Source organism: Osmerus mordax, chromosome 21 (assembly GCF_038355195.1).
Source record: "Osmerus mordax isolate fOsmMor3 chromosome 21, fOsmMor3.pri, whole genome shotgun sequence".
NCBI classification, from domain to species: domain Eukaryota; kingdom Metazoa; phylum Chordata; class Actinopteri; order Osmeriformes; family Osmeridae; genus Osmerus; species Osmerus mordax.
In genome coordinates, this window is record NC_090070.1 from 862,311 (window position 1) to 887,760 (window position 25,450).

General features: G+C 42.6%; 1 protein-coding gene across 1 annotated transcript; it reads right to left on the reverse strand.

Moving 5' to 3' along the window:
• Positions 1–10,539: 10,539 nt before the first annotated feature.
• LOC136965162 (zinc finger protein 883-like) lies at positions 10,540–24,388 on the reverse strand. The gene is made up of 2 exons (XM_067259200.1): positions 24,143–24,388; positions 10,540–13,803 (listed from the first exon to the last, which is right to left on the reverse strand). Exons 1-2 carry the CDS (start codon positions 24,333–24,335, stop codon positions 12,611–12,613), a joined length of 1,386 nt encoding a protein of 461 aa, XP_067115301.1. The 5' UTR covers positions 24,336–24,388; the 3' UTR covers positions 10,540–12,610.
• Between the last annotated feature and the right edge of the window lie 1,062 nt (positions 24,389–25,450).

Sequence of the window (25,450 nt, forward strand, 5' to 3'; positions counted from 1 at the left end):
ATGATAAACTCAGTATGTGGTCATCGCTACCTTCTCGTAGCGGTGGATGGGTACACAGGATGGCCTGAGGCTGTCCCCACAAAACATGAAGAAGCAAAATCTGTATGTAAATTTTTGACTAACACTTATATTCCGTTCCATGGGTTCCCTAAACGAATCAGGTCAGACAATGGGTCACACTTCAAAAACAAACATCTCCAATTGGTAGAACAAAGTCGGGGTTGGTGCACGCGTTTGGGGCAGTGTATCACCCCCAGTCACAGGGAAAGGTTGAACGCATGAATCGAAATCTGAAATGCAAGTTGGCCAAAATCTGTGCAACAACTAACATAAATTGGGTAGATGCTCTCCCTATTGCCCTAGCAGCCATCAGGAGTTCAGTGAACACCTCTACAGGATTCACCCCATATGAACTTCTGACGGGGCGAAAGTTTCCGGGACCGGGAGCTGGGCTGGACCTACTGGAGGCGGAGGGTGAGTTGGCGCATCAACCATACTATGATCAGCTGTCTGCTCTGGTATCATCCTTCTCCAAACAGGTACAGGAGAAACGGGGGACAGCACAGGACCCAGTCAAGGCCTTCACTGCTGACTGGGTGTGGGTGAAAGCCATTAAGAGAAAGTGGAAAGAACCTCGGTGGACAGGACCATTCAAGGTCATCGAGAGAACCTTGCACGCCCTAAGGGTGCTGGGGAAAGGGAGTATGTGGTACCACTGGAGCATGTGTTCTGCTGCTCCAGAACCCAGTCGTACGTTGCAGGAGTTGGTGGAGAAGGGCCAAGGGGGCCAGTGAACTGTTTGCTATTGCTACGAATGTGAGAGTCCGGAAAAGAGGGTTACGACGAGGTCAAGAGTAATACTGCTTGATCACACTAGAATTGTACTGGACTAAGACAGTTTTCGCAATTTTGCTTAAGAGTGTGTTTTATCAATATCAACATGAAGTTTGTTACAGGGTTAGCCTGGCTGGGATTGCTTAGCTTAGTTATAGGCTTGCAAGTGTATTATTTTTTGTATTTACCACAACAGTTGGAGAGACGGGCAAGACAGAACAATCCACCGGAGGTATGCATAACCGCCTATCAGGGCATCGAATTGAACTACACCAGGGGGAGTGCCACCACGTTCACCTTTGACCTCTGCCGCGTCATCAAGTGTAACGGTCAGAACAGTTTATGGAGGGGGTATGACCTTTACCTATGCTCACAACCATATGTCCATACCCGTTGCGCCCAGGGGCGACTCATCCATGAACAGTGGTGCCCGGCGTGGGCTTTTGTGGTTAAATATACGGGTCCCCACTGGACCCCGGATGTGGACAAATATTGGGAAAACGTCACATTCAGTCATTTGGGGGGAGGGGGCACGACGGAGTCCAACCCAGTGCAGTTAACTCTTAAACATCTCCCTAAAGGCCCATACGGCTTAGACGAGTGAGGGGAAGGACACTGTGTACTTAATCTTAGGGGTAGAACAACCTGGGGGGGACACCATGGGCATGATTAAAATTAATATACTTGATCCCGTTACTCGACCGGACAAGTCCACTACTAAACCAATTTTAATACATCAAATGACTGGTATCCACTCTGTCGACTACTCCCAACTTAATACCTCGGACGTTATCATGTTGGCTACCGGAGGAGTGGGGCAGAACCTGTGGCTGGGGTGGTTGACGACAACGGCAAAAGAAAACCACATGGCCGACTGTGTGGCTTGTTCAGTAGGGCACCCCTCTTACCGCAAACAGACAAACCAGGGTTTAGATGCATTATAGAACTACTGTCTGGGATAGAATCTCGCAATGGTAGTCAGCTCAGTAAGATCTTCCCACCCATATCTAATTACACCCATCCTCCACCATTTAGGCCGGGGCCTCACCTACTGATTTGCTTCTCCCGTAACAGTTCCTCTAGTGCCACTCGGGCGGTGGGGACAATCCCCAGAGACAGGTGTAACAAAACTTATACCATGAACATCAGTAAATACACCCTGTCCTGGGCACGCGCGGATTTATATTGGTCCTGTGGGGGAGGTTCTCTGTTGCCCAGGCTACCAATAGGATGGTGGGGTCAATGTGCACTCATTCGCCTGGCAACACCGGTTTTCTTCATAGGTCATAAACAAAGTAATACAGTATCCACTACGCAGCGCAGGAGCACCAATTTCGATCTAACCCAGGATGGCCTTACCTACATAGACTCTATTGGAATTCCCCGGGGGGTTCCCGACAAATTTAAATTGGCTGACCAAATCGCCGCAGGTTTCTAAAACATACCTTTGTTTCCCATCACCCCAAACAAAAATGTAGACCGTATTAATTATGTCAACTACAATGTCTTGCGACTGGCAAATCTGACTAGGGATGCGGTAGAAGGACTGGCAGAGCAACTCTCTGCCACCTCACTTATGGCTGTTCAAAACCGGTTGGCGCTAGACATGCTATTAGCTGAGAAAGGGGGGGTCTGCGCGATGTTTGGTGAAGCCTGTTGTACATTTATCCCCAATAATACTGCCCCGGATGGATCGGTGACTAGGGCCTTAGAAGGCTTGCGTACATTATCTAAAGAAATGCACGACAATTCGGGAATTCAGAATCCCCTCAACGATTGGCTAAATAACACTTTTGGTCGTTGGAAGACTATGATTGTCTCTGTCTTTCTCTCCATATTTGGTATGTTGTGCATGTTTGCTCTGTGTGGGTGTTGCTGTATCCCATGTATCAGGTCCCTGTGTAACAGGATCATTGTCTCGGCTGTGGAGAACCCGACAAAGGGGTTCCAAATGCCGTTGCTGGGGCTGGCTGACCAGGACGAGGAGGCGGTGGTTGGTCCAGGCTATGTTGATTGATCTCTGGTGTTTTCAGAGATCAAAAGAGGGATTAAAGAATGTATAATACATTACAGCACAATTCTAGAACTGTAATCACCAGCTGCATATCGGGCACGGCACTATCCATAATCCCAGTTATTAATATGTGTGGCATTTTAATCACTGAATGCATCACGGGCACTGTGCACGACTGGATATAACAACAGGAACAATGTTCGTACGACTTTATAAAGGATGCATGTCTTAAAGTTATGTATTGTGCTTATTAAAGTTATGTCTTATGAAACGTAGGCAAGAACAACTCCCTGACGCACGAGAGAACAAGCTGAACCCTTTTTGATACTTGTGTTTCAATTGCATTGTATATAATATGCTGGGGCAGGGAAAGATAGCCAGTTGGACTTTGTGAACCAGCCCAAACTCTGTTGCGGGTAGGGAAACGTAGACAACCCCAGAGCTCTGTACTTGTTGATTTCCAACTGCTGCATTAAAGCTAATATTATCGGACCTCTGCGACTGCAGACCACTCTTTCTAGAACACAGATTTGTGTCATTGAATACCATCATTACATATTGGAATAGACACAAAGATTTTCAATCCTTCAGTACCCAGCATAAGTACTCATCCCTCCTCCAGATCAGGACTGTTACGCCTGGGACACACTGGCTGCGAAGCGCCTGGACGCGCAGCGCAGCGCCACGATCGGCTACGATCGGCTACGACTGAGCAAAAGCTGTTCACACCAGACGCGCATTTCTCCGCGCCGGTCACCAAGCCTTTCAGCTACTCTGAGCTTTCCTTTACGCTGACATGGTACATAAACATGGCATTGGCAATATCCAAGCATTGATCCTTATCTACGTTGTCCTTGTAAAATTGTTGCTGACATACAACAACTCCCTGTGCTTTTCAACTTTGAGAATTCATTTGATGCTGATTTTAGAAATCGACTTGGGGGTTCTCTCTCGGTAGGCTATGTCTGCGTGTGTGTTGTGTGCAACGCGTGACAACTCGTTTCTCTCAAACAAACAAAACAACTACAGGCATGCTAGCTCAACGGATCAATCAGTTTATTTTCATTCGTTTTCATCAGGGTAACCACATGTAAAGGACGTTCGTTACCAACATTGTGTAATTATAAAGTCTACAACTTTACAAATGTTCACCGTAGTCTACAATTAATGGAGTAAAATCTTAATAACATGTTTTTTTATTCAAATATATCAACTAATATGGTGTATTTCATCATCCTGCAGCCGATTCCGCAAGCGTCTTGCGAAAAAATTCGACCATCTGCCAAAACGATCGCTGCAGATCGCAGGCAATCGCAGCGCTTCGCAGCCAGTGTGGTCGGTCCCATTTGATAACATGGGCGCTGAAAGAAAAAAGGAGGCGCTTCCAGGCGCGTCGCAGCAGATTGCAGCCGATCGCAGGCAGTGTGTCCCAGGCGTTAGGCAGAGGAATGGCAGCACACACACTCATGTGTACCTGTAGAACAATTATAGATATAAGATATTAGATAAATGTCAGTGGGAGTCCTTGGTCTTGTTGAAGAGGCCAGTAGCAGATGGAAAGATGTTGTGGCGTGAGGTTTTGGTCCTTATGAACCGCAGCCTCCTGCCGGAGGGGAGTAGCTGGAACAGAGAGTGACCAGGGTGGGAGGAGTCGGCCACAATCTTCCTCACTCACCTCAGGGACCTCAAGGTGTGCAGGTCCTCGAGGGCAGGCAGATTGCAGCCGATCACCTTCTAAACAGTGCGGATGATCCGCTGCAGTCTGCTCTTGTCCTTGGCAGTGGCAGCAGCGTACCAGATGGTGATGGAGGAGGTGAGGATGGACTCAATGATGGCTGTGTAGAAGTGCACCATTATTGTCTTTGGCAGGTTTTTCTTCAGCTGCCGTAGGAAGTACATCCTCTGTTGTGCTTTCTTGGTGAGGGAGCTGATTCCCACTTGAGGTCCTGGGAGAGGATAGTGCCCAGGAAGCGGAAGGACTCCACAGTGTTGACTGGGGAGTCGCACAGGGCTATGGGGGTGAGTGGGGCTGTATTCTTCCTGGAGTCCACAACCATCTCCACCGTCTTAAGAGCATTGAGCTCTAAGTTGTTCTGGCTGCACCCGGTCACCAAGTTGTCAGCTTCCCACCTATAGTCAGACTCATCCCCACCAGAGATGAGCCCAATGAGGGTGGTGTTGTCTGCAAACTTCAAGAGGTTGATGGACGGATGACTGGAGGTGCAGCTGTTGGTGTACAGGGAGAAGAGCAGAGGGGAAAGGACGCAGCCCTGAGGAGATCCGGTGCTGATGGACCGGGAGTCAGAGACTTGTGTTCCCAGCTTAACGCACTACTTCCTGTCAGACAGGAAGTCTGTGATCCATCTGCAGGTGGAGTTGGGCACGTTCAGCTGGGAGAGCTTGTCCTGAAGCAGGGCGGGGATGATGATGTTGAAGGCAGAGCTGAAATCCACAAACAGGATCCTGGCGTAGGATGCTGGGGAGTCCAGGTGCTGAAGGGTGAAGTGGAGGGCCATGTTAACTGCATCGTCCACAGACCTGTTGGCTCTGTAGGCAAACTGCAGGGGGTCCAGGAGAGGGTCTGTGATGACTTTGGGGTGTGCCAGCACCAGACGCTCAAAAGACTTAATTACCACAGAGACTTCCAAGAGAGAGCATTACAAAAGTGCATAGGTCACTGATCATAACAACGAGATAGCCCCAAAAACATTGCGGGTAGCCAAAACATGAAGCATACATTGTGAAAAGCAAATAAGTGCCAATGGTAAGAAACATAAGAGCATGCAGTCAAGTTACAATTAAACAACATGAACCTCAAAAGTGCAAGAGTGTACCTGTAGGAAAGCAAGCAACAATAATATAATTCAGAGCAAGTACAAGAAGTTAAATCAGTTACAACTAACCAACAAGAGCAAGTCCCTCAATAAGATTCATTGTGTTCCTGGAGGGAATAAACTAAACTAACATCATATCCAGCAAATCATTCCGTTGTACTCCCAGAATAAGTGTGTCTTTGGCCTTTTCTTGAAGGTAGGGAGACTGTCAGTGGCTCTGACGTCACAGCCTCTGTGAGTTCATCCAGATCATTGGTAGCAGTCGTTGATATGCAGAGTTTTCCTACATCAGAGACTGTCTCTTGGTGAGGTCAAGAGGTAATACAGTGAGGCCCCTTACAGAACGAATATAGACGTGGAATGAACATGTGTCCAGACTCTTGGGAGACAGGAAGGAGGAAACATGTATAAACAGAGCTTACATGAGTTACGATGCCATCACCTGTTTGCCTGTTCTACCGTATCAATGTACTGACCATGCTAGACCATGTAAGGAAACGATTCTGTACAGTCTATGTTTGAATATGCCCAGCTAATGTATATAGAACGTCTGGGAGACCTGTTGCCCCACTCATGCTGACCACTCTGCCGTGGATGGTCACATGATCCGAGCTCGTCTATTAAAACAAAGTGAACCCTTTTTCATTGTCGTGCCTCCTTCTGGCCTGCCTTCTGACAGAAAGATTAGAAGTAACTCTCTCACACGCACGCATACACACACTCTTGTACTAAGTCAACGTATAGTTAAGGTTTCCCTTGCTCATTCACCCCTACCCCTCTCTCTCTCTCTCTCTCTCCATCTCCGACCAGCTGTAGCAGAGCCAGCTCTAATGGTTTTGTTTGTGGTTTTGTTTATTCAAGAAAGATATCAATTTTTGTTTATCAAATGGTCAGAAATAGAACATGCATAGATTTCTTCCATAATGGAACTGTCAAAGGATCCTTAAGGATCCTTCGTTTGAATGCACCTTGGAGAAATAATGAATACAAATGCTTACTAGATAAAATGTGTATTTGCATAGGATGTATTAGAAATTGCTTCCATATGTGTATTTAGACAGGATGGATTAGCAATAGCTTGCAATATGTTTTAGAACTCTTTTCCATTCTGTTATGGATCCGCAACTGCTTGCTGATGTGCATTTTAGATAGGATGTGTTAAAACGTCTTGTGTAAAGTTTCAGACAGGAGGCCTCTGTATGACAGCTAGAAATTGTTTGCGTAGGATTTATTAGAAACTGCCTGCATAGGATGTGGTTAGAAAACGTCTTGCATAGAGAGAACACAGGGAGCTATAGGTTTCTTAGAACACAGGATATGTTAGAGACTGATCACATAGAAGTATACGTGACAGTTGGCTACATGCGTCATGTCCATTGTCCAAATTTGGAGAAGTAGTCTCTAGGTTTCCTGTGCATAGGAACAGGTGCCCTGCATGACCTAGATAAGGAAAGCATATAAATATGATGTGTTTGTCAAAGTGAGCACTTCAAGTGCTGCCCCATCTGGAGCAGCAGGCTCAGAGAATCTTACCGAGTCTGCTACAGTCTTAGTCTGACACAGTCAGTCAGTCTCTGATGTTCTAGAGTCTCACAGTCTGATTTTGCTTTTACTTTGTTGAATTGCAGCGCTAGGCTCCCGTTTGATTATTTTTTCAAGTCGCCTCTGCAGAGGAGGAAAGGGTTTATATCTTTTGTATCGTTTTATTACTTTTTATAATAAAAATGTTGAAAAGACAGTTGTTGTCCGTCCTCACTGGGTGGGCCCCCTTCCGGATCTTGAGACACACACAGCGCCCCACGCCGATAACCAAGTGAGTCCTCGGGAGGAACTACTAATATTCGTCCGAGTGGGAAAACAAACGAATAAGGGATCGATAAATTATAATGTCATAAAAGGCCAAAAACATTAATGCTGCTATAAAAGATCCCTTAATGTTATATTAAAAGCCCAGTGACGTTGCGACACCAGTTGGTTGGGTGTAGTTGGATTCTCGCAAGGGAGTCTCTAGCCAACCCAAAACTAAACGTGTGATCTCCGCGCACGCAACCTATGGAAACCGTGAGACCCAGAGCGTGACTTGGGTCATAGGCGAGACAGTTGAGGGGCTGGCCCGAAAGCCGGTCAGCGCCGCACACACATACTCGTTGTGAGCCCACAAAAACGTTTAACAGAACCGGTGAGCGATCATGCTTCATATCACTCGTCAAAGGTTCATTCTGAGCCAGGAGAAACCCTGGTTAGGCTTAGTGAAGCCAGGTAACTACTAGATATCACAGGTATAGCACAGGAGCTTCCTCTCCTGTGTGTCCTCATGTTACATGGTTGACACTTATACAGTTTATTTACTGTGTCCTCATGTGTTCAACCAGATTACTACTTTGAGCAAACAGTTTGTTGGGGGAGTCAGGTGGCTGAGCGGTGAGGGAAGCGGGCTAGTAATCAGAAGGTTGCCAGTTCGATTCCCCGGCAGTGCAAAATGACGTTGTGTCCTTGGGCAAGGCACTTCACCCTACTTGCCTCGGGGGGAATGTCCCTGTACTTACTGTAAGTCGCTCTGGATAAGAGCATCTGCTAAATGACTAAATGTAAATGTTACATTTCTGACACTGATAAGGTTTCTCTCCTGTGTGCCTCCTTATGTGTCCAACCAGATTACCCTTGTGAGCAAACTGTTTGTCAATGACTGCTCCTTTCAGCCCATACGCCATACGTGATGTTCCTGCGCTTCCTGTGTGGTATAGCCCAGAGGATAACCAGCAACAGTGTTGGACCATGACACCCTCTGGTGAGGGGTTAGGGGCCTCGTGTTGGACCATGACACCCTCTGGTGAGGGGTTAGGGGCCTAGTGTTGGACCATGACACCCTCTGGTGAGGGGTTAGGGGCCTAGTGTTGGACCATGACATCCTCTGGTGAGGGGTTAGGGGCCTAGTGTTGGACCATGACACCCTCTGGTGAGGGGTTAGGGGCCTCGTGTTGGACCATGACACCCTCTGGTGAGGGGTTAGGGGCCTCGTGTTGGACTATAACACCCTCTGGTGATAGGACTGGATGAGGCATATTGGGAAATGGGAAAGTGTTATGTTCAAACCTGGAGACACTAGGCTGCGAAACCAAACCACACACAGTCAGTATGTGAAGGCTGTGACACATTGTGGACCTTCACCAAGTTTATAAACCAACATCTAGCCTAGTAATATGATTGAGTAGATAATGATCAACCCTTTTAATCGATTGGAGAATGTGAAAGGTTTACTTGAGAGGTGAGGTTAACACTGTTGCCTCACGGCAAGAAGGTCTGCGTGTGTGTGTGTGTTATGCATGAGAAGAGGGAAGCTTCGTCATCATGTGCCTCGTGTGCACAACAAAAATGGCAAATTAAAGATTCCACCAGGAATCCTTCTTCTTTCAATTGCATCATAGCCTAGATATTTATGTCGTTTATGCATGTCAATTTGTATTCAATCTATTTGACTGGCACTACACAGGTATTGCATATATTTAACTCATAGGAGGTATTTCTAAATAAAATGTTAGCCTAACCTAAAAGCATTATGAAAACGTTGAGGTTAGAAACTGTCTCATAACCCTTTCAACCATAAAAGAAAAATTAATAAATATAATATTTTAGCAACAATTAGCTAAAATGGAAGTTGAACGCAATTGTATTTGTTAATTTATGAATAAGTAGTTAAATACATCAATACAGAGAAAGAACTAGCTTGTTAACTTGTGAATGTGCTGCCTGACTAGGGGTGCACGATATATCGACTCAATATCGTTTTTGGAATATCACGTTGTGCAATATCAAAATCGAAAATTTCCCGAAAAGTATACGATATTATGTTTATTTTGTGGAGATGCGCTGGGGGCTGTGTGTTGTGATCAATTTAGAGCCCGCATATTTTTCATTGGCCAGTTGCCCTGTCACACATGCACACTTCGACAGCAGAAGAGGGAGATAAAGACAGGAAAAAGGAAAGAAGAGACAGAAAAGTAAGAATATGAGTGTGGCTCAGGGAGACGACTAAATTATGGAGATTGAAGAGGAAACGTTAGTAGCCAAAAATAATGCCTCCTCGCCAGCGTGGAAGTACTACTATGTAAATGTGCCGTATGGTGGTACAGCGAGTAAGAGGCAATGCAACCAACCTTTTTTCTCACATCAAAAACCACCAAAAGACACTGTACGATGAGTGCACAGTAATATCCAATAAAAAATCTGACACAGTTAATACGCCAGAGCTAGCAAAGCAAACATTGCTAGTGAGTGCTTTTGCTAGTAGTACTAAGTAGGCTACGACAAGAGCTCCAAGAGACATAACGAAATCACCAATGCTGTAACATACTATTTGGCCAAAGACATGATAAGAAGGCTTCAAGAAGCTTCTGAATGAACTGGATAAAAGATACCAATCCCATCCCGCACTTATTTCTCACAGGTAGCTATCCCGCAGTTATACGAACAGTGCAGAAAGGCGGTGTTTTGTAGACATGGTCTTTATTTATTCAGGTTGTACTGTCAGTTTAAATAAACCCTTGTGTTGTATGTACGAAAACTTGTTTTGATATTCTATTAATCTATTTTGATGTGTTTTCCCGTATCTTTTGTGTTTTTATACATGTTTAAGAATATCGAAATGAATATCGATGTCACAATATTCATGCTGATTATCGCAATATCACATTTTGTCAATATCGTGCAACCCTATGCCTGACTATAAGTTGTTTTATTGAATTTTCACCAAAATAGCTATTTGTTTTCAATTCCAATGTCAGGATCATACCCACAATTGTAACTTAAATGTACAAACTTCCTTTCCATGCTGACAAGTATTTTGGAAAAATTCTGCCCAATGTAGGTGAATCATCACAAATAATTTTTCAACTAAGACAGAGAGAGTAGGTCACAAATGTATTTGTATATCACCTTTACAAACATTCTTACAAAAGGGCTTTGCATTTATCTAATTCAACAAAGCCAACAGACTGAAACCGAGTGATTATGAAGACAACACTATCAACGTGAATCAATTCTGTATATAGAAAGTACAGCATGAATAAAGTTTACAGTTCTAAGTCTAACAGTATTTTGGTGATCAAAGTCAATAAAGACAGACTCAACATATTCAGGAGTCAGTGTCATCTGAAATATATTCAGTACAGTCTGAAAACCAAAAGCAAGTGATCACTTTGTGAGACACAGTAACCCTCTGCATCAGAACCAGCAAGTCTGGTGTCTCTGGAAATCCTAATACATTTTCAGGGTGTGTTTAGAACAACACACATGTCCTTCAAGAGCTCCTGTAATAACATTAACAGCAACTTTTAACAAAACAAATCCATGTAGTTTAAAATTTGAAATTGTCAGTCATAGTTTTACCAACATTCTATGCAGTATGACACAGCTTCCCTCCATCACTACAGGGGTAAAGTATCTTCTCTGTGTCCTGTCATGTTGGACTGTAGAACTGGTGTTACTGCATGTGCTGTCCCAGTAGGTGTAGGCCAGTAGTTCTTCCAGCCGTGGGTCATATATAAGTTATCTCAGGTGGTGACTGCTGGGACAGCTTGGCCCCATACATCACTGCTTTGAAGTTTCTCTATTGTGGATACGCAGGTGAATGTTTAATTTGCTATTTGTTTCACAGATAGTCAGAGTGTGGGCAGCAGTAGGGTTTCTCTCCTGTGTGGGTCCTGCAGTGAGCTCTGAAATTGCCAGCCTGGCTAAAGGTTCGATCTCAGAGGTCACAGCTGTAAGGCTTCTCTCTCGTGTGGGTCCTCATGTTAACTTTTTGCCTTTTTGCTTTTGGCAAAGCAATGGTGTCGCTAATAGCTTGCTAATAATTTTTTTAATTATACTTGTGTAATGTTATAGTTTGCTGTTGTTAAGCTTAGTGAAGACAGCCAACTACAATATTTACCAGGTATATTGAACTTGCTTCATACATTTACATTTAGCAGATGCTTTTATCCAAAGCGACTTACAAGAAAGAGCAAAAGGAGCATAGGTCCATGATCATAAACAACAAGATAGCCCCAAAACAATGTGGGTAGCTAAAACATGAAGCATACATTGTGAAAAGCAAATGAGAGCCAATGGGTAGAACCAGGAGAGCATGTAGTTAAACAAGTTACGATTAAACAACATGATCCTCGAAAGTGCTAGAGCAGGGGTCCCCAAAATTTTTGTCTGCGAGGGCCAGATAATATTTCCTTTCTTTAATGTGGGGCCGGGTCGGTCTGTAACAGACAATTACATGGGCTGGAGTGACTACCAGTTTTATTGTTCAGATTTTATTATGATTTTAAATGTATTAATTATGCTAGATTAGTTTATTATTTTGTTATGCACCATACATCCGTACATATCAAGGGATATATAGCCTATTAAAAGAGCATTATTACTATCGTAATGACCTTTTTTCATATTCAGTGCTATTGAAATCAAATCATTTACTTATGCATACTAATCAGTGTAAACAGATTTATTTTAATTTTTAAAATAAAAAATAAAAAAGTCTGGCATTGTTCAGAGGGCTGGTCCAAATGCGCTGGTGGGCTGTAGTTTGGGGACCCCTGTGCTAGAGTGTGCTGGAGGAAAGCAAGCAACAATAATATAATTCACAGCGAGTACAAGTAGTTAAATCAGTACAAATAACCAACAGGTCCCTCAATAGGAGTCATTGTGTTCCTGGAGGAAATCAACTAACATCTGATCCAACAAATCTTTCCTAAGTGCCGTTGTACTCCAGGAACAAGTGCGTCTTTAGCCTTTTCTTGAAGGTGGAGAGACAGTCAGTATCTCTGATGGAGGTGGTGAGATGATTCCACCAGTGGGGGGCCAGACAGGAGAAGAGCTTCATAGTATAAGCCTCAGCCTCACAGCAAAAGATCTGTTACATTGTTGACATTGATACGGTTTTTCACCTGTGTTTCTTCATGTGTTCAGCCAGAGAACCACTTCGGGCAAATAGTTTGCTACATTCATGACATTGAAAAGGTTTCTCTCCTGTATGTTTCCTCATGTGTTCAACGAAAACAGACGGACGATGAAACGATTTGTTACATTGATGACACTGATATGGTTTCTCTCCTGTGTGTGTCCTCATGTGTTCAGCCAGAGTACCACTTCGAGCAAATTGTTTGCTACATTCCTGACATTGAAAAGGTTTTTCTCCTGTGTGTGTCCTCATGTGCTCAGCCAGAGTACCACTTCGAGCAAATAGTTTGCTACATTCCTGACATTGATAAGGTTTCTCTCTTGTGTGTGTCCTCATGTGTTCAGCTAGAGTACCACTTCGAGCAAATACTTTGCTACATTCCTGACATTGATATGGTTTCTCTCCTGTGTGTGTCCTCATGTGCACAACCAAATCTGACTTAATACAAAATCTTTTGTTACATTCCTGACATTGATAAGGTTTCTCTCTTGTGTGTGTCCTCATGTGTTCAGCCAGAGTACCACTTCGAGCAAATAGTTTGCTACATTCCTGACATTTATATGGTTTCTCTCCTGTGTGTGTCCTCATATGAATAACCAGATGACCCTTTTGAGAAAACCGTTTGTTACATTGTTGACATTGATAAAATGTCCCTTCTGTGTGTGTCCTCATATGAGAAACCAAATTACTTTTCTGACTAAAAGTGTTGTTACATTGTTGACACTGATGTATTGTTTTTCCTGTGTGACGTCTCTGTGGCATATTTTCCCTTGGCAGAGCCTCATTGTTCTGTGTTCTGTTCTGAAAAAGCAGCTCCTCCTCCTCCAAACTCTGAGCTGTAGGACAGTCTGGAGCTACAACAGAGAGGGGCTGAGAGTCACTGCCTGGTTCTGGTGCTGCATAGTCTTGTCCATCAGGCTCTGCTTTGATTTGCTCCTCAGTTGTGTTGGTGGGTAGAGAGTCTCCTTCTCTGTTCTCCACTTTAACAGTTTTGTCAAGATGTGAACATTCAGAAAAGCCCTCCTGATCAGAGTCATGTTTCACACTGGAAGAAGTGAACATGGAGTCTGTAGTTTCAGACTGCAGTCCTTGGAGCTGCTCTTCCTCCTGACTGGTCCACAGCTCCTGTTCCTCTTTAATCTGTGGGGGCTCCGGGAGAGAGAGCTGCTGCACATCTGGGGGGAAGGAGAGGCAAGACAACAGTTAGATGTGGCCTGCTTCATTATTCTGCAACATAGATTGACAGCTACAGAGACCAATTAAAACTAAAGTATGTATATAGAGATCTCAGCATGGGGTCTATGGGATGGTGTCCAAATAGGGAACACTCCACCCAACCCAGATATTAAGACTTCACAGTCAATTTCACCACCACTATTGTTTACAGCACATTATATAACTGGTAGTTCTGATGTCATGACTTGTCTGAACATGTATCTGCCTTCTGAGAAGCTCATACGTGACGTTTGTCATTATTCATAGCAGATTCAGATTCATAGAAGTAGGTTCATTACATTTTTGTATCCACTTCCCTATCCAGGACTGATGCCAGATCTCCTTTGGTTTAAATTCTTTATCAACAGTGACACCACTGCTTTCAATTAGTGTCTGCAGGCCACAAGCATCATCTACACTCTGAACTATGATTAGAACCTGTGTTTGCTGTGGAGAAATCTCTTGTTGACCCTATTGACTGAATATAGGGGGTGTTACTGAAAACTGAACATGCAGGGTGCACAAAATGTAGGCCCTTTTCCTGTTATTTTAAAACTGTGAAAAAAAAAGAATATGAAAGAAATGTGTCATGATCTTTAACTTTATGCCTTTTGGAAATCAGGTCATCTTTTACTCGCTTAGCTATTTATAGCAACCGAAATTTTGACTATGGATGCCAAAACCTTTGCATGCCACTGGACTATTATTATTGTTCACCATGCCTGGGCACTAAGATGTGGTTACTTTGCCCTATGTATGTCGCTTTGGACAAATGAATGTATTTTGGTTTATTAAACGTTTGGTTCATAGACAATTGACTGCATCCTATGCATGTGTGCATAGGAGGTCTACTAGTTAGAAGTTTAATTACAATCTTAAAGACTGATAGATTAACACTTTTTAATATGTCACTCGAGTAATTACAGTTAGGTCCATAAGTATTTGGACATTGACACAATTTTCATCATTTTGGCTCTGTATACCACCACAATGGATTTGAAATGAAACAATCAAGATGTGCTTTAAGTGCAGACTTTCAGCTTTAATTTCAGGGTATTTACATCCAAATCAGGTGAACGGTGTAGGAATTACAACACATTTTATATGTGCCCCCCCCCCTTTTTAAGGGACCAAAAATAATTGGACAAACTAACATAATCATAAATCTAATTGTCACTTTTAATACTTGGTTGCAAATCCTTTGCAGTCAATGACAGCCTGAAGTCTGGAACCCATAGACATCACCAGACGCTGGGTTTCGTCCCTGGTGATGCTCTGCCAGGCCTCTACTGCAACTGTCTTCAGTTCCTGCTTGTTCTTGGGGCATTTTCCCTTCAGTTTTGTCTTTAGCAAGTGAAATGCATGCTCAATTGGATTTAGGTCAGGTGATTGACTTGGCCATTGCAGAACATTCCACTTCTTTGCCTTAAAAAACTCTTTGGTTGCTTTCGCAGTATGCTTCGGTCATTGTCCATCTGCACTGTGAAGCGCCGTCCTATGAGTTCTGAAGCATTTGGCTGAATCTGAGCAGATAATATTGCCCGAAACACTTCAGAATTCATCCTACTGTTTTTGTCAGCAGTCACATCATCGATAAATACAAGGGAACCAGTTCCATTGGCAGCCATACATGCCCACGCCATAACACTACCTCCACCATGCTTCACTGATGAGGTGGTATGCTTTGGATCATGAGCAGTTCCTTCCCTTCTCCATACTCTTCTCTTCCCATCATTCTGGTACAAGTTGATCTTGGTCTCATCTGTCCATAGGATGTTGTTCCAGAACTGTACAGGCTCTTTTAGATGTTTTTTGGCAAACTCTAATCTGGTCTTCCTGTTTTTGAGACTCACCAATGGTTTACATCTTGTGGTGAACCCTCTGTATTTACTCTGGTGAAGTCTTCTCTTAATTGTTGACTTTGACACAGATACGCCTACCTCCTGGAGAGTGTTCTTGATCTGGCCAACTGTTGTGAAGGGGTTTTTCTTCACCAGGGAAAGAATTCTTCTGTCATCCACCACAGTTGTTTTCCGTGGTCTTCCGGGTCTTTTGGTGTTGCTGAGCTCACCAGTGCGTTCTTTCTTTTTAAGAATGTACCAAACAGTTGATTTGGCCACACCTAATGTTTTTGCTATCTCTCTGATAGGTTTGTTTTGATTTTACAGCCTAACGATGGCTTGCTTCACTGATGGTGACAGCTCTTTGGACTTCATATTGAGAGTTGACAGCAACAGATTCCAAACACAAATACCATACTTGAAATGAACTCTAGACCTTTTATCTGTTCCTTGTCAATGAAATAACAAACTCCCATGAGGGAATAACATACACCTGGCCATGGAACAGCTGAGCAGCCAATTGTCCAATTACTTTTGGTCCCTTAAAAAGGGGGGGGGGGCACATATCAAATGTGTTGTAATTCCTACACCGTTCACCTGATTTGGATGTAAATACCCTGAAATTAAAGCTGAAAGTCTGCACTTAAAGCACATCTTGATTGTTTCATTTCAAATCCATTGTGGTGGTATACAGAGCCAAAATTATGAAAATTGTGTCAATGTCCAAATACTTATGGACCTAACTGTATATCATAACCAATTATCCATTCAATCCTTGCCTAAACCAGGGATTGAACATTGTAGATCTTTCCTTTTGATTTTAGCTCTACTGTACTGGACGTTCGTTCGCTTGTCTCAAAGAGGTTATGAGGCCTGCTAATCTAGTGGATAATCACTCAGATAGCTAGCTAGGGACAATTGGTGCTGCTAGTACATAATCACCCAGATAGCAACTGACTCCGGGTCGGATCCGGCTAAGTTCCGGCCGATCCGCGTAACAGTCGCATCCGTTTTGCGGATCTGCTCCAGATCCGTTCCAGATTTGGTACAAGTGCAAGTACAAGTACGCATTCTCAGTGTCATTATACGGAACTGGCCCATTTTCGGAACAGATTCTGATACTTTTTTACATTTATAATTATTTATGATTTAACATCTGAAAAATTTCCTTAACCCTCGATGATGACGATGATACATTAATTAATTCACGCCCAGTAACCCCTTAACATTTAGTCATTTAGTCATTTAGCAGACGCTCTTATCCAGAGCGACCTACAGTAAGTACAGGGACATTCTCCCCGAGGCAAGTAGGGTGAAGTGCCTTGCCCAAGGACATAACGTCATTTCGCACGGCCGGGAATCGAACTGGCAACCTTCAGATTACTAGCCCGCTTCCCTAACCGCTCAGCCACCTGACTCCTTAACCAAATTAGATGTGCTTTTATCTTATGTTGTCATGTATGAGTATCTGGCAGTTTTCAGAAATAAAATAGGTGATTGGACGGCGAAGATTTTAAGGCAGGATGGGAATATAAATTCCCATATTTTGAGCGGTCCGGCTGGAAAGGGCGTCTACCTGCAAATACGCGAATCTCAGGATGACTCCCAGCTGGACTAACTGACCAAGGATTCACCTTCAGAAAGATACCCCCCCTTTCTCATGGATTATAAAAACCCAAGACACACAATCACACACGGGCGTGACAATTCATGGGCCCTTTGATGTTTCATTTGTCCTCCTGGTAAAAAAAAACAACCATCTGGCAGCTGGGACGCCAGAAAAAAAACATTAAATTACAGTAGATTATTTTTTATTGATTAACATTGATTAGCCGTAAAATAAATTATTATTTTCCAGTACCAAATTTACAAGATATTTGGTACTGGAAAATCACAATTTATTTTACGGCATTTTTTATTTTACATCATCACCTTTAAAGGGGTGATTGATTGCAAAACCGATTTTACCTTGTCATAGTTGATTAACGACAGTTCGGTGGGTAAAATGAACATACAGTGAACCTCAAAGTCCATTGACACCTCTTTCCTATGCAAATCTCAAATAGAAAAATTTTTGCTGTAAAACGCTAGCTTTTCAACAAAGCCACCGGACTGACGTCAGTCCGGGGACCGCCTTTTTTGGCTCTGGTCTGTATCTTTGTCACGCCCCAAAATTTACATCCAGACCAGCCCACTCACTGGTGTTCTTGCCCAGTCCGAGGTAGCGTAGATCTCCGATGCTAGTTTAGCTGCGCGCTGCTCTGTGTAGGCTACTTCTAAGCAATTACAAAAAATAACGTTTTGAAGTATAACAAGGATATTGAAAATGGACCACGGTCGTTGTGTTCCAGGCTGTACAGGGAAGGCTAACACTCATAGTCTTCCCAAGGAGCCAAACATTCGACAGGCATGGCTGCTGTTTGTCTATGAAAAGATCCCGGCGAAGTTCGACACTCAATTATTCATTTGCTCTGAACATTTCACCCAAGACAGTTTTGACAACCTTGGACAATTTCAAGCAAGATTTGCTAAGAAGCTGAACCTGAAAAGATGTGCTGTTCCGACCGTAAGCTCATTGCAACCAGGGTTCTAAATTAACTTTTCTGATCACCAGCCAATTTGGCTGGTAACTTTCTAAAGTTACCAGCCAAGTTACCAGCCAATCGGAATTTCCACTAGCCAAATTCTTTCAGGTGAAAATAAGAACAATTATGAGTTTCACTGAATGCATTTGATCATTTTATTAACATTGTTGGCATGAAAAACACAGAAAATGAAGTAAAATGAAGCACAGAAGTATGATGCAAGGGTATGTGAAATCACCAACACGTGACTAAGTAAGGACACGATTTATTGTAAATGGCTAAAACGTCCATTCGCGTCATGAGATTGACTCCTGACCATGCATTTACAGTAACGTTTTGTCCTAAGCAGGCATTAATTAAACTGACCTAATATACTCTTTATTAAGAACAGTGTATTTACATTACACTAGACTGTGTCAGTAAGCAACACAATTTTTCTTATGCGTAGACTACATGCGGCAATCCTTACAAAACATTTTCATTGTCAAACACAAGCCATTCCCGACCCATCAGCCATTTGGCATTACATTTTATTTTCTTCGTTTCTCTAGTGCTATCAATATCCTCGTTCCTCTTCTCGCCCCCAGAAGTTTGTCCTAACCACCGCCGCATTAAGTTAACTTTTTACTTTACTTTACTACTGTAGCTAGCTCTTATTACCTCCTATGATCCGCTATGCTTCGTTTTACTTCTTCCTCGTGTTTTCTGGTGGAAGCTCCGTTCGTTTCCACGGTTTCCCGCGCCGGTTTCACTTCAACTGCGCGCAGCCAATGGGCGTATAAAACGTTATCACGTAGCATTACGGCACAGTGTTCATGGGAAACTTAAGAAGTACTGCCAGGGGGATAAATGACCAAGAACCTTGCCGAGAACAGAGCCTCATGTATCACCGGCCAAACTGGCTAGTGAATTTTTATTAACACCCGCCAAAATGAATTTTAACCCGCATTTGGCGGGTTGGCGGGTGTTAATTTAGAACCCTGATTGCAACCGCAAGTAGATATGATTTTGTCGGTAACAGTTATTAGCAATGCTAACGTCTCCTGTATCTAGCATAGGTAGAAAGCTAAATACGTTTCTAAACACATCAACATACTTTACTTAGCAAATGACTCTAGCTAGACTAGCTGTAGTCGGCATTAGAAGGGAAGCTTCCGAAAAAATAGCCAAAAAACAAATAGCAGTCTGGCCTATTGCTAACGCCTGTCTAGATGATCTATTTGAAAGAACTGTAGAAAGGCAGGTGCTAGATACAGGATACGTTAGCATTGCTAATAACTGTTACCGACAAAATCATACTACAGCTTGCGGTTGTGATGAACGTAAGGTCGGAACGCACCTCTTTTCAGCAACAGCTTCATAGCAAATCCTGCTTTAGCTACATTGTCCCAGGTTTTCAAAACCGTCCTTGTTGAAATGGTTCGCGCAAATGTGTCGAGGGTCTAACTGCACAGGGATCTTCTACGCTACAGTATAGACAAACATCAGCCATGCCCGTCTAGTCAATGTTAGCTAGACTCTAGCTCATCTGCTTTTTATTAATGCTGATTTGCAAGGAATGCAAGAACAGCTAGATAGCTAAATCACCTAGACTGTAGGCATGTACTGTAAACTAGTTTAGCTTGCTAACGCAAGAGCATAGGTAGAATGTGTGATGATTTAGCCTAGTTTATTGGCAATGGGGCTAACGTTGTTTCATGTCCCTGACTGTTTCATTCAAATAAATAACCTGTGTTGTTATGTAAATCTACAATTCACGATGCATGCTTGTCCAGATCTTTGTCAGGTTATTTTTCAGCAAGATGTCTAGAGCTAGCTAACTTAAGCTGAGTTGAATCACGATATAGTTTGGTTGCTATAAGCTGTAACGTTCTACCCACCTAAGTCAATCCAGTTTGCTTCGACAACAGAAGTGGAAACAACTGACGTTATCATTGGGTGTGCTTTGCCTTCGGCAAGGGCACAACCTTTGTTCTCTCACATATATATTATTATTATTTGTATTTGTTTTTGCCCCCCTAAATCTTCGTCAATATTTGGCCTACATAGACAACCTACGTGTCAAGTTTCGTCTTGGTAGCGATTGAGTTGCTTGTATTTTTATTTACGTTCAGTTGCATTGTTTAGGCTCAAGTTAAGTTTTTGTGGCGAAAAGTGAAGCTAACGGTGGCTAATTTGCTAGCCACAGTCACTGACGTTACTAACGTCACTAACATCACGAAAACACGCGTGCAGAACGTTCGTTTCGCATCTGTTAACTTGGGGGATAGCTAGGCTAACTATAGCTTTACTGCAAGGCAGCTGCAGAAACACCACAAGCAAAGAGGCCAGGGTGATAACTATTTACTAATTTTACTTTGTGATGTGAAACACTATTGTGAAATGTAATGTACGATATTAGCTGATATTATTAAGGAAGTAGGCCCACATCTACTTTCGGAAACGGTAGTCCACTATTTCATTGAAGCATCAGCATGACATTAGCCTCTGTTGCCCAGGCAACACATACTACAGTGGTCTATGATGCATCTGTTTTCAATCGTTAAAATAAACATTCCTCACAAATACATTTTCGTTGTAGGATTTATTATGACATTACATTATAAGTAAACGATTTGTTGGTGAAATTTTCATTACCTGTGGTTTCAAACCAGTGTTGCTCACTGCAACGCTGTAGCCTACGCGAGACACACTACAAAAACATCTACACAGCTGTTTATTCAGAAGGAGGGCAGTGTTTTAAAGATATGGCGATTGCGAAGACAGCCAGCGGGTCATCATATTTTTGTGATTTCTGTAAAACTTGGAATTTGAGTGACACCGCGGCTTGTTTTGACGTTAGCCTCAGTCAGACTCGGCTCGCCCACTGGCAGTGTAGTACTGTGACAGTACTACTGTCTTCAATGCCACAGCTAAACTTTATGTCAAAAGAAACGTTCTCATTTCCGGCGCTTTCAAACAATCAGTGAAACGTGGAGCAACAGCAGCTAGCTTGCCTCTAGCAAACCTATTTTGAATTAGCCATTTCCCCCTACATTAATGTCAAACTTATTTACGTTTTGGGGGGCATATTTTCAGTTAGCAGACGGTACTGTTTGAATCGCGATTCCATCTGAAATATACTGCCAGTGACAATGTTGTTACAGTAGCTTGTTTCAAAGGGGGTTCGCAGCTGTTTCAAAGGGTGTTCTTAATGAAATATGCAATATGAGTAGGCTAAATGCTTAAATATCACTAGAAGGGAAAAACTTAGAGGATGGACCCACCTGCAACCGACGCAAGCAAGCACACCTACAATTTCCCCAGAAATTGTACCCTCTCTAGTTTCAAATGATATCTAGTCAATCTGTTGAAAACAGTGTTGTGTAGACACAATAGATTTATTTGCGTTTTTGTTTCAAGTCTCCACCTTCGGTGTTTCAGTGAGTGCTGTTGGCCGTGTTGCGTCTTTGCTCCCCAGCTTCATTCGTTGAAAACCAACCAATCAGCGTGCAGCTCATCTAAATATTAATGAGCATACCATAAAAAGGAGAAAAGCTAGTGTTTTTTCCCGGGAAAATTTCAGAGGATCTATCAGGGGGCATAGAACAGCACCCGGGCCATTTTCAACCCAACCAATGTTACATACCCTATTCGGAGACCCTAAGGAACAGTGTGAAATACCCAAAAAACCCAGTCAATCACCCCTTTAAAGCGACATCCAATGCTGTTTAGTTTACTGCGTGCTAATATTGTTTAGCTGGTGTTGAGTGCAGGGTTCTGTTCAGATAAACCCAGCATTTGATGCAGAATTGTAAACTTCATAGAGTCCACAAACTAAACAACATTTTTAGACCTGATTTCATGAGCCAACAAAACTGTGCATAATTGTAGCAAATATTTTGTCTTTTGATCAACAAAAAAACTTTTGTATCTTGTCAGATTGCTGCACTTGGTGCTGTAGGAGGACAGAACATCAAGACAATATCTTGGAATGTAATATCAAGGATCTTCTCTGACAATCCCAAAAAATTAATTGTAAAGGAGTAAATGGCAAAAAATGCTTCAAAGAAATGCTCACGAGAACTCTGCTAATCAGTAAGTATTGTAAAATACAGTAAAAAATACTGTTTTCTCTACTCCCCACCGGCAGGCATTTCAGGTGCCTCCGGACCAGGACTAGCAGACTAAAGAACAGTTTTTTCCCCCAGAGCTGTCTCTTTACTGAACTCGAACCCCCGTTGATCCACTCCCCTCATATACTGCTAACTCTCCTCTCCTACCTCACATCTGCCTTCACTTTGTTATTTGCACTACTGGAATGTCAATTTGCACTACTGACTTTATTACAGTAACAACTGTTTACTTACGCATCTTGCACTACAATACTTAACTGGATTATGCTCATTTGCACTGCCGACTGTTATTTACAGTACCAAATGTTTACATTTTGCATTTTGCACCGTACTTCTAACTGTAATATGCAATCACTTTCCACTGCACTTTTACACTTTTTTCGGATAACTTCTGTTCATACTTTATTGCACTACACTGTATATCCTGCACTTGCTGCTATTGCACTTCTGGTTAGACCTAAACTGCATTTTGTTGCCTTGTACCTGTACTTGAGTAATGACAATAAAGTTGAATCTGATCTGATCTAAAGCAGTTGTCAAAACAATGTAGAATTAGCTGGAATAAGTGGAACATTCAGAATATCTGTAAGTGACAGTTTATTAAGTGATGGACAATCTCCCTCAACAGAACTCTTACGCCATAAGATGGTTCAACCTGGCATCTGACCGGGGAGGCGGCCGCAAAGACAGGGCCATGGCCAAGGAGGCATTATCCTGTTAATGTTTGTGTCTTCTGTCTAACTCGTTGTTCAGTCCTGTTTTATGTGTGAATTCATTAGTATTGTTAAATTAGATCATTAACCCTTGTGTTATCTTCGGGTCATTCTGACCCATCAGTCATTGTGACCCACCGTCGTATTGCGACAAATTTACCTCATACAAAAACAAAGTGAAGCATTTTCTTTTAACTGTCGGGCTGTCTCAGACCCCCCACATTGGAATGGTTAAAAGAAAATTATTTTTATTTGTTTTTGTATTGGGTAAAATTGGGTAAACACAATGATGGTTCGTTATGAACCTTTGGGTCATGTGACCCGAAGGCAGCACTAGGGTTAAAATGGTTTTAGTTCAAAAAAGTGGATCATTAAACTAGGACATGGTTTTCTTCCTCTTATAATAAGAGTCTTATTGTATCCATTTGATTTGATTTCATGTGATTTAGAGCTGTACAGTCCTGAAATAGGATTATTTTTACAAAATGTACATTATATATATTTTTGTAATACTTTTATATATAACGGATCTACTTTTTTTATGATTCCAGATTATTTTAAAATAAATGAGTGTTTTTTGTTATTATAATTGTTTTATTTTTGAGAATGTACACATATTTACACTTCTGGTTTGTAAATTAATATAAGTTTTGTATTTGAAAATCTTAGTTTTTTCACTTACAGAGAACTAACTGTGCATTAACTAACATAGTTGGGGAATTTAACCGAAATAACCTTAGCCGTTTTGGAACTGGCCCAGTGTCGACATTGGCCCATTGTGCCAAATGACACCGGCCCGAGTCCGTTTTACGGATCTGGCCCAGAATTTATGGAGGCTCTGGGCAAGATCTGGGCCAGATGAATATCTGGGGTAAACTACTAGCTCTTCATCGTCCATTCACAAAAGAATCGAGACTTACTACATTCTGATTTTATCTATCCAAATGTTTACACAAGATATCTGGGTCTGACTGTGCAACATCAAATATGATATAATGAATATAAACACAGCAGATTATAATCAACTGTAGGTATTATATCGAACCTGCTCGGTGAATCTTGATTTCAGGTTGAGTAACAATGTCCAACAACCGTTGCAGTCGCGCACTCTCCTCCTTTGAACGAGAAATCTCCTCTTCGAACTCGGCAAACGATTTTTCAGCTGCCCTAAATATCTCCAAAGCTGCCGTTGTTAATCGCTGAGTGATAAAATCCCTGAACACCTCTATATTGGACATTTTGGTGGTGAAAAACTCGAATAGTTTACGAAATTGTAGCTCGAGCAGCTAGCTTTTTCCTTCAAGTTCTTTCTTTCTAGCCGGATGTAAACAACTCAAGCTATTCCGGTGATCTGGGGGGTATTCGTCGTAGCTCGCTAAGCGGTTTAGCGAGCTAATTTTCAGGCTAAGATAAAAAACGCCCCTCTTTTTGGTTCGTGGAAGTGAAGGATTTAAAATCTTTGTGTCTATTCCAATATGTAATGATGGTATTCTATGACACAAATCTGTGTTCTAGAAAGAGTGGTCTGGAGTCACAGAGGTCCGATAATCTCACCTTTAATGCAGCAGTTGGAAATCAACAAGTACAGAGCTCTGGGGCTGTCTACGTTTCCCTACCCGCAACAGAGTTTGGGCTGGTTCACGAAGTCCAACTGGCTATCTTTCCCTGCCCCAGCATATAATATACAGTGCAATTAAAACAGAAAGATGAAAAGAGGGTTGAGCTTGTTCTCTCGTGCATCAGGGAGTTGTTCTTGCCTCCGCGTCCCACCTGCTCGGGTGCCATCTCCACCCAGATTCAAGGTTGTTTCTGAAAATGAAAAGATAGAGACACAAAGAACAGCCTGCTTCCCACACTCAGTGTGAGACCCAATGTTTAAGCCTGAGCACACTTCTAAGTTTCATAACTTTAATAAGCACAATGCATAACTTTAATAAGCACAATACATAACTTTAAGACATGCCTCCTTCATAAATCCTGTTGTTATATTCACTCGTGCACAGTGCCCGTGATGCATTCAGTGATTAAAATGCCACACATATTAATAACTGGGATCATAGTTAGTGCCGTGCCTGATATGCAGCTGGTGATTACAGTTCTAGAATATGTGTTGTAATGTATTATACATTCTTTAATCCCTCTTTTGATCTCTGAAAACACCAGAGATCAATCGACATAGCCCGGACCAACCACCGCCTCCTCGTCCTGGTCAGCCAGCCCCAGCAACGGCATTTGGAACCCCTTCGTCGGGTTATCCTCAGCCGAGACAATGATCCTGTTACACAGGGACCTGATACATGGGATACAGCAACAGTCATGTTGATATTGATATAGCACACTCTTAAGTAAAATA

What these genes read in the sequence shown, in the direction of transcription:
- LOC136965162 (XM_067259200.1), bottom strand. Translation starts at nt 24,335, where the DNA reads ATGTCCAATATAGAGGTGTTCAGGGATTTTATCACTCAGCGATTAACA. An exon ending in AATCAAGATTCACCGAGCAG is followed by an intron (nt 13,804 to 24,142) that starts GTTCGATATAAT and finishes CCTTCCCCCCAG; the next exon opens with ATGTGCAGCAGCTCTCTCTC.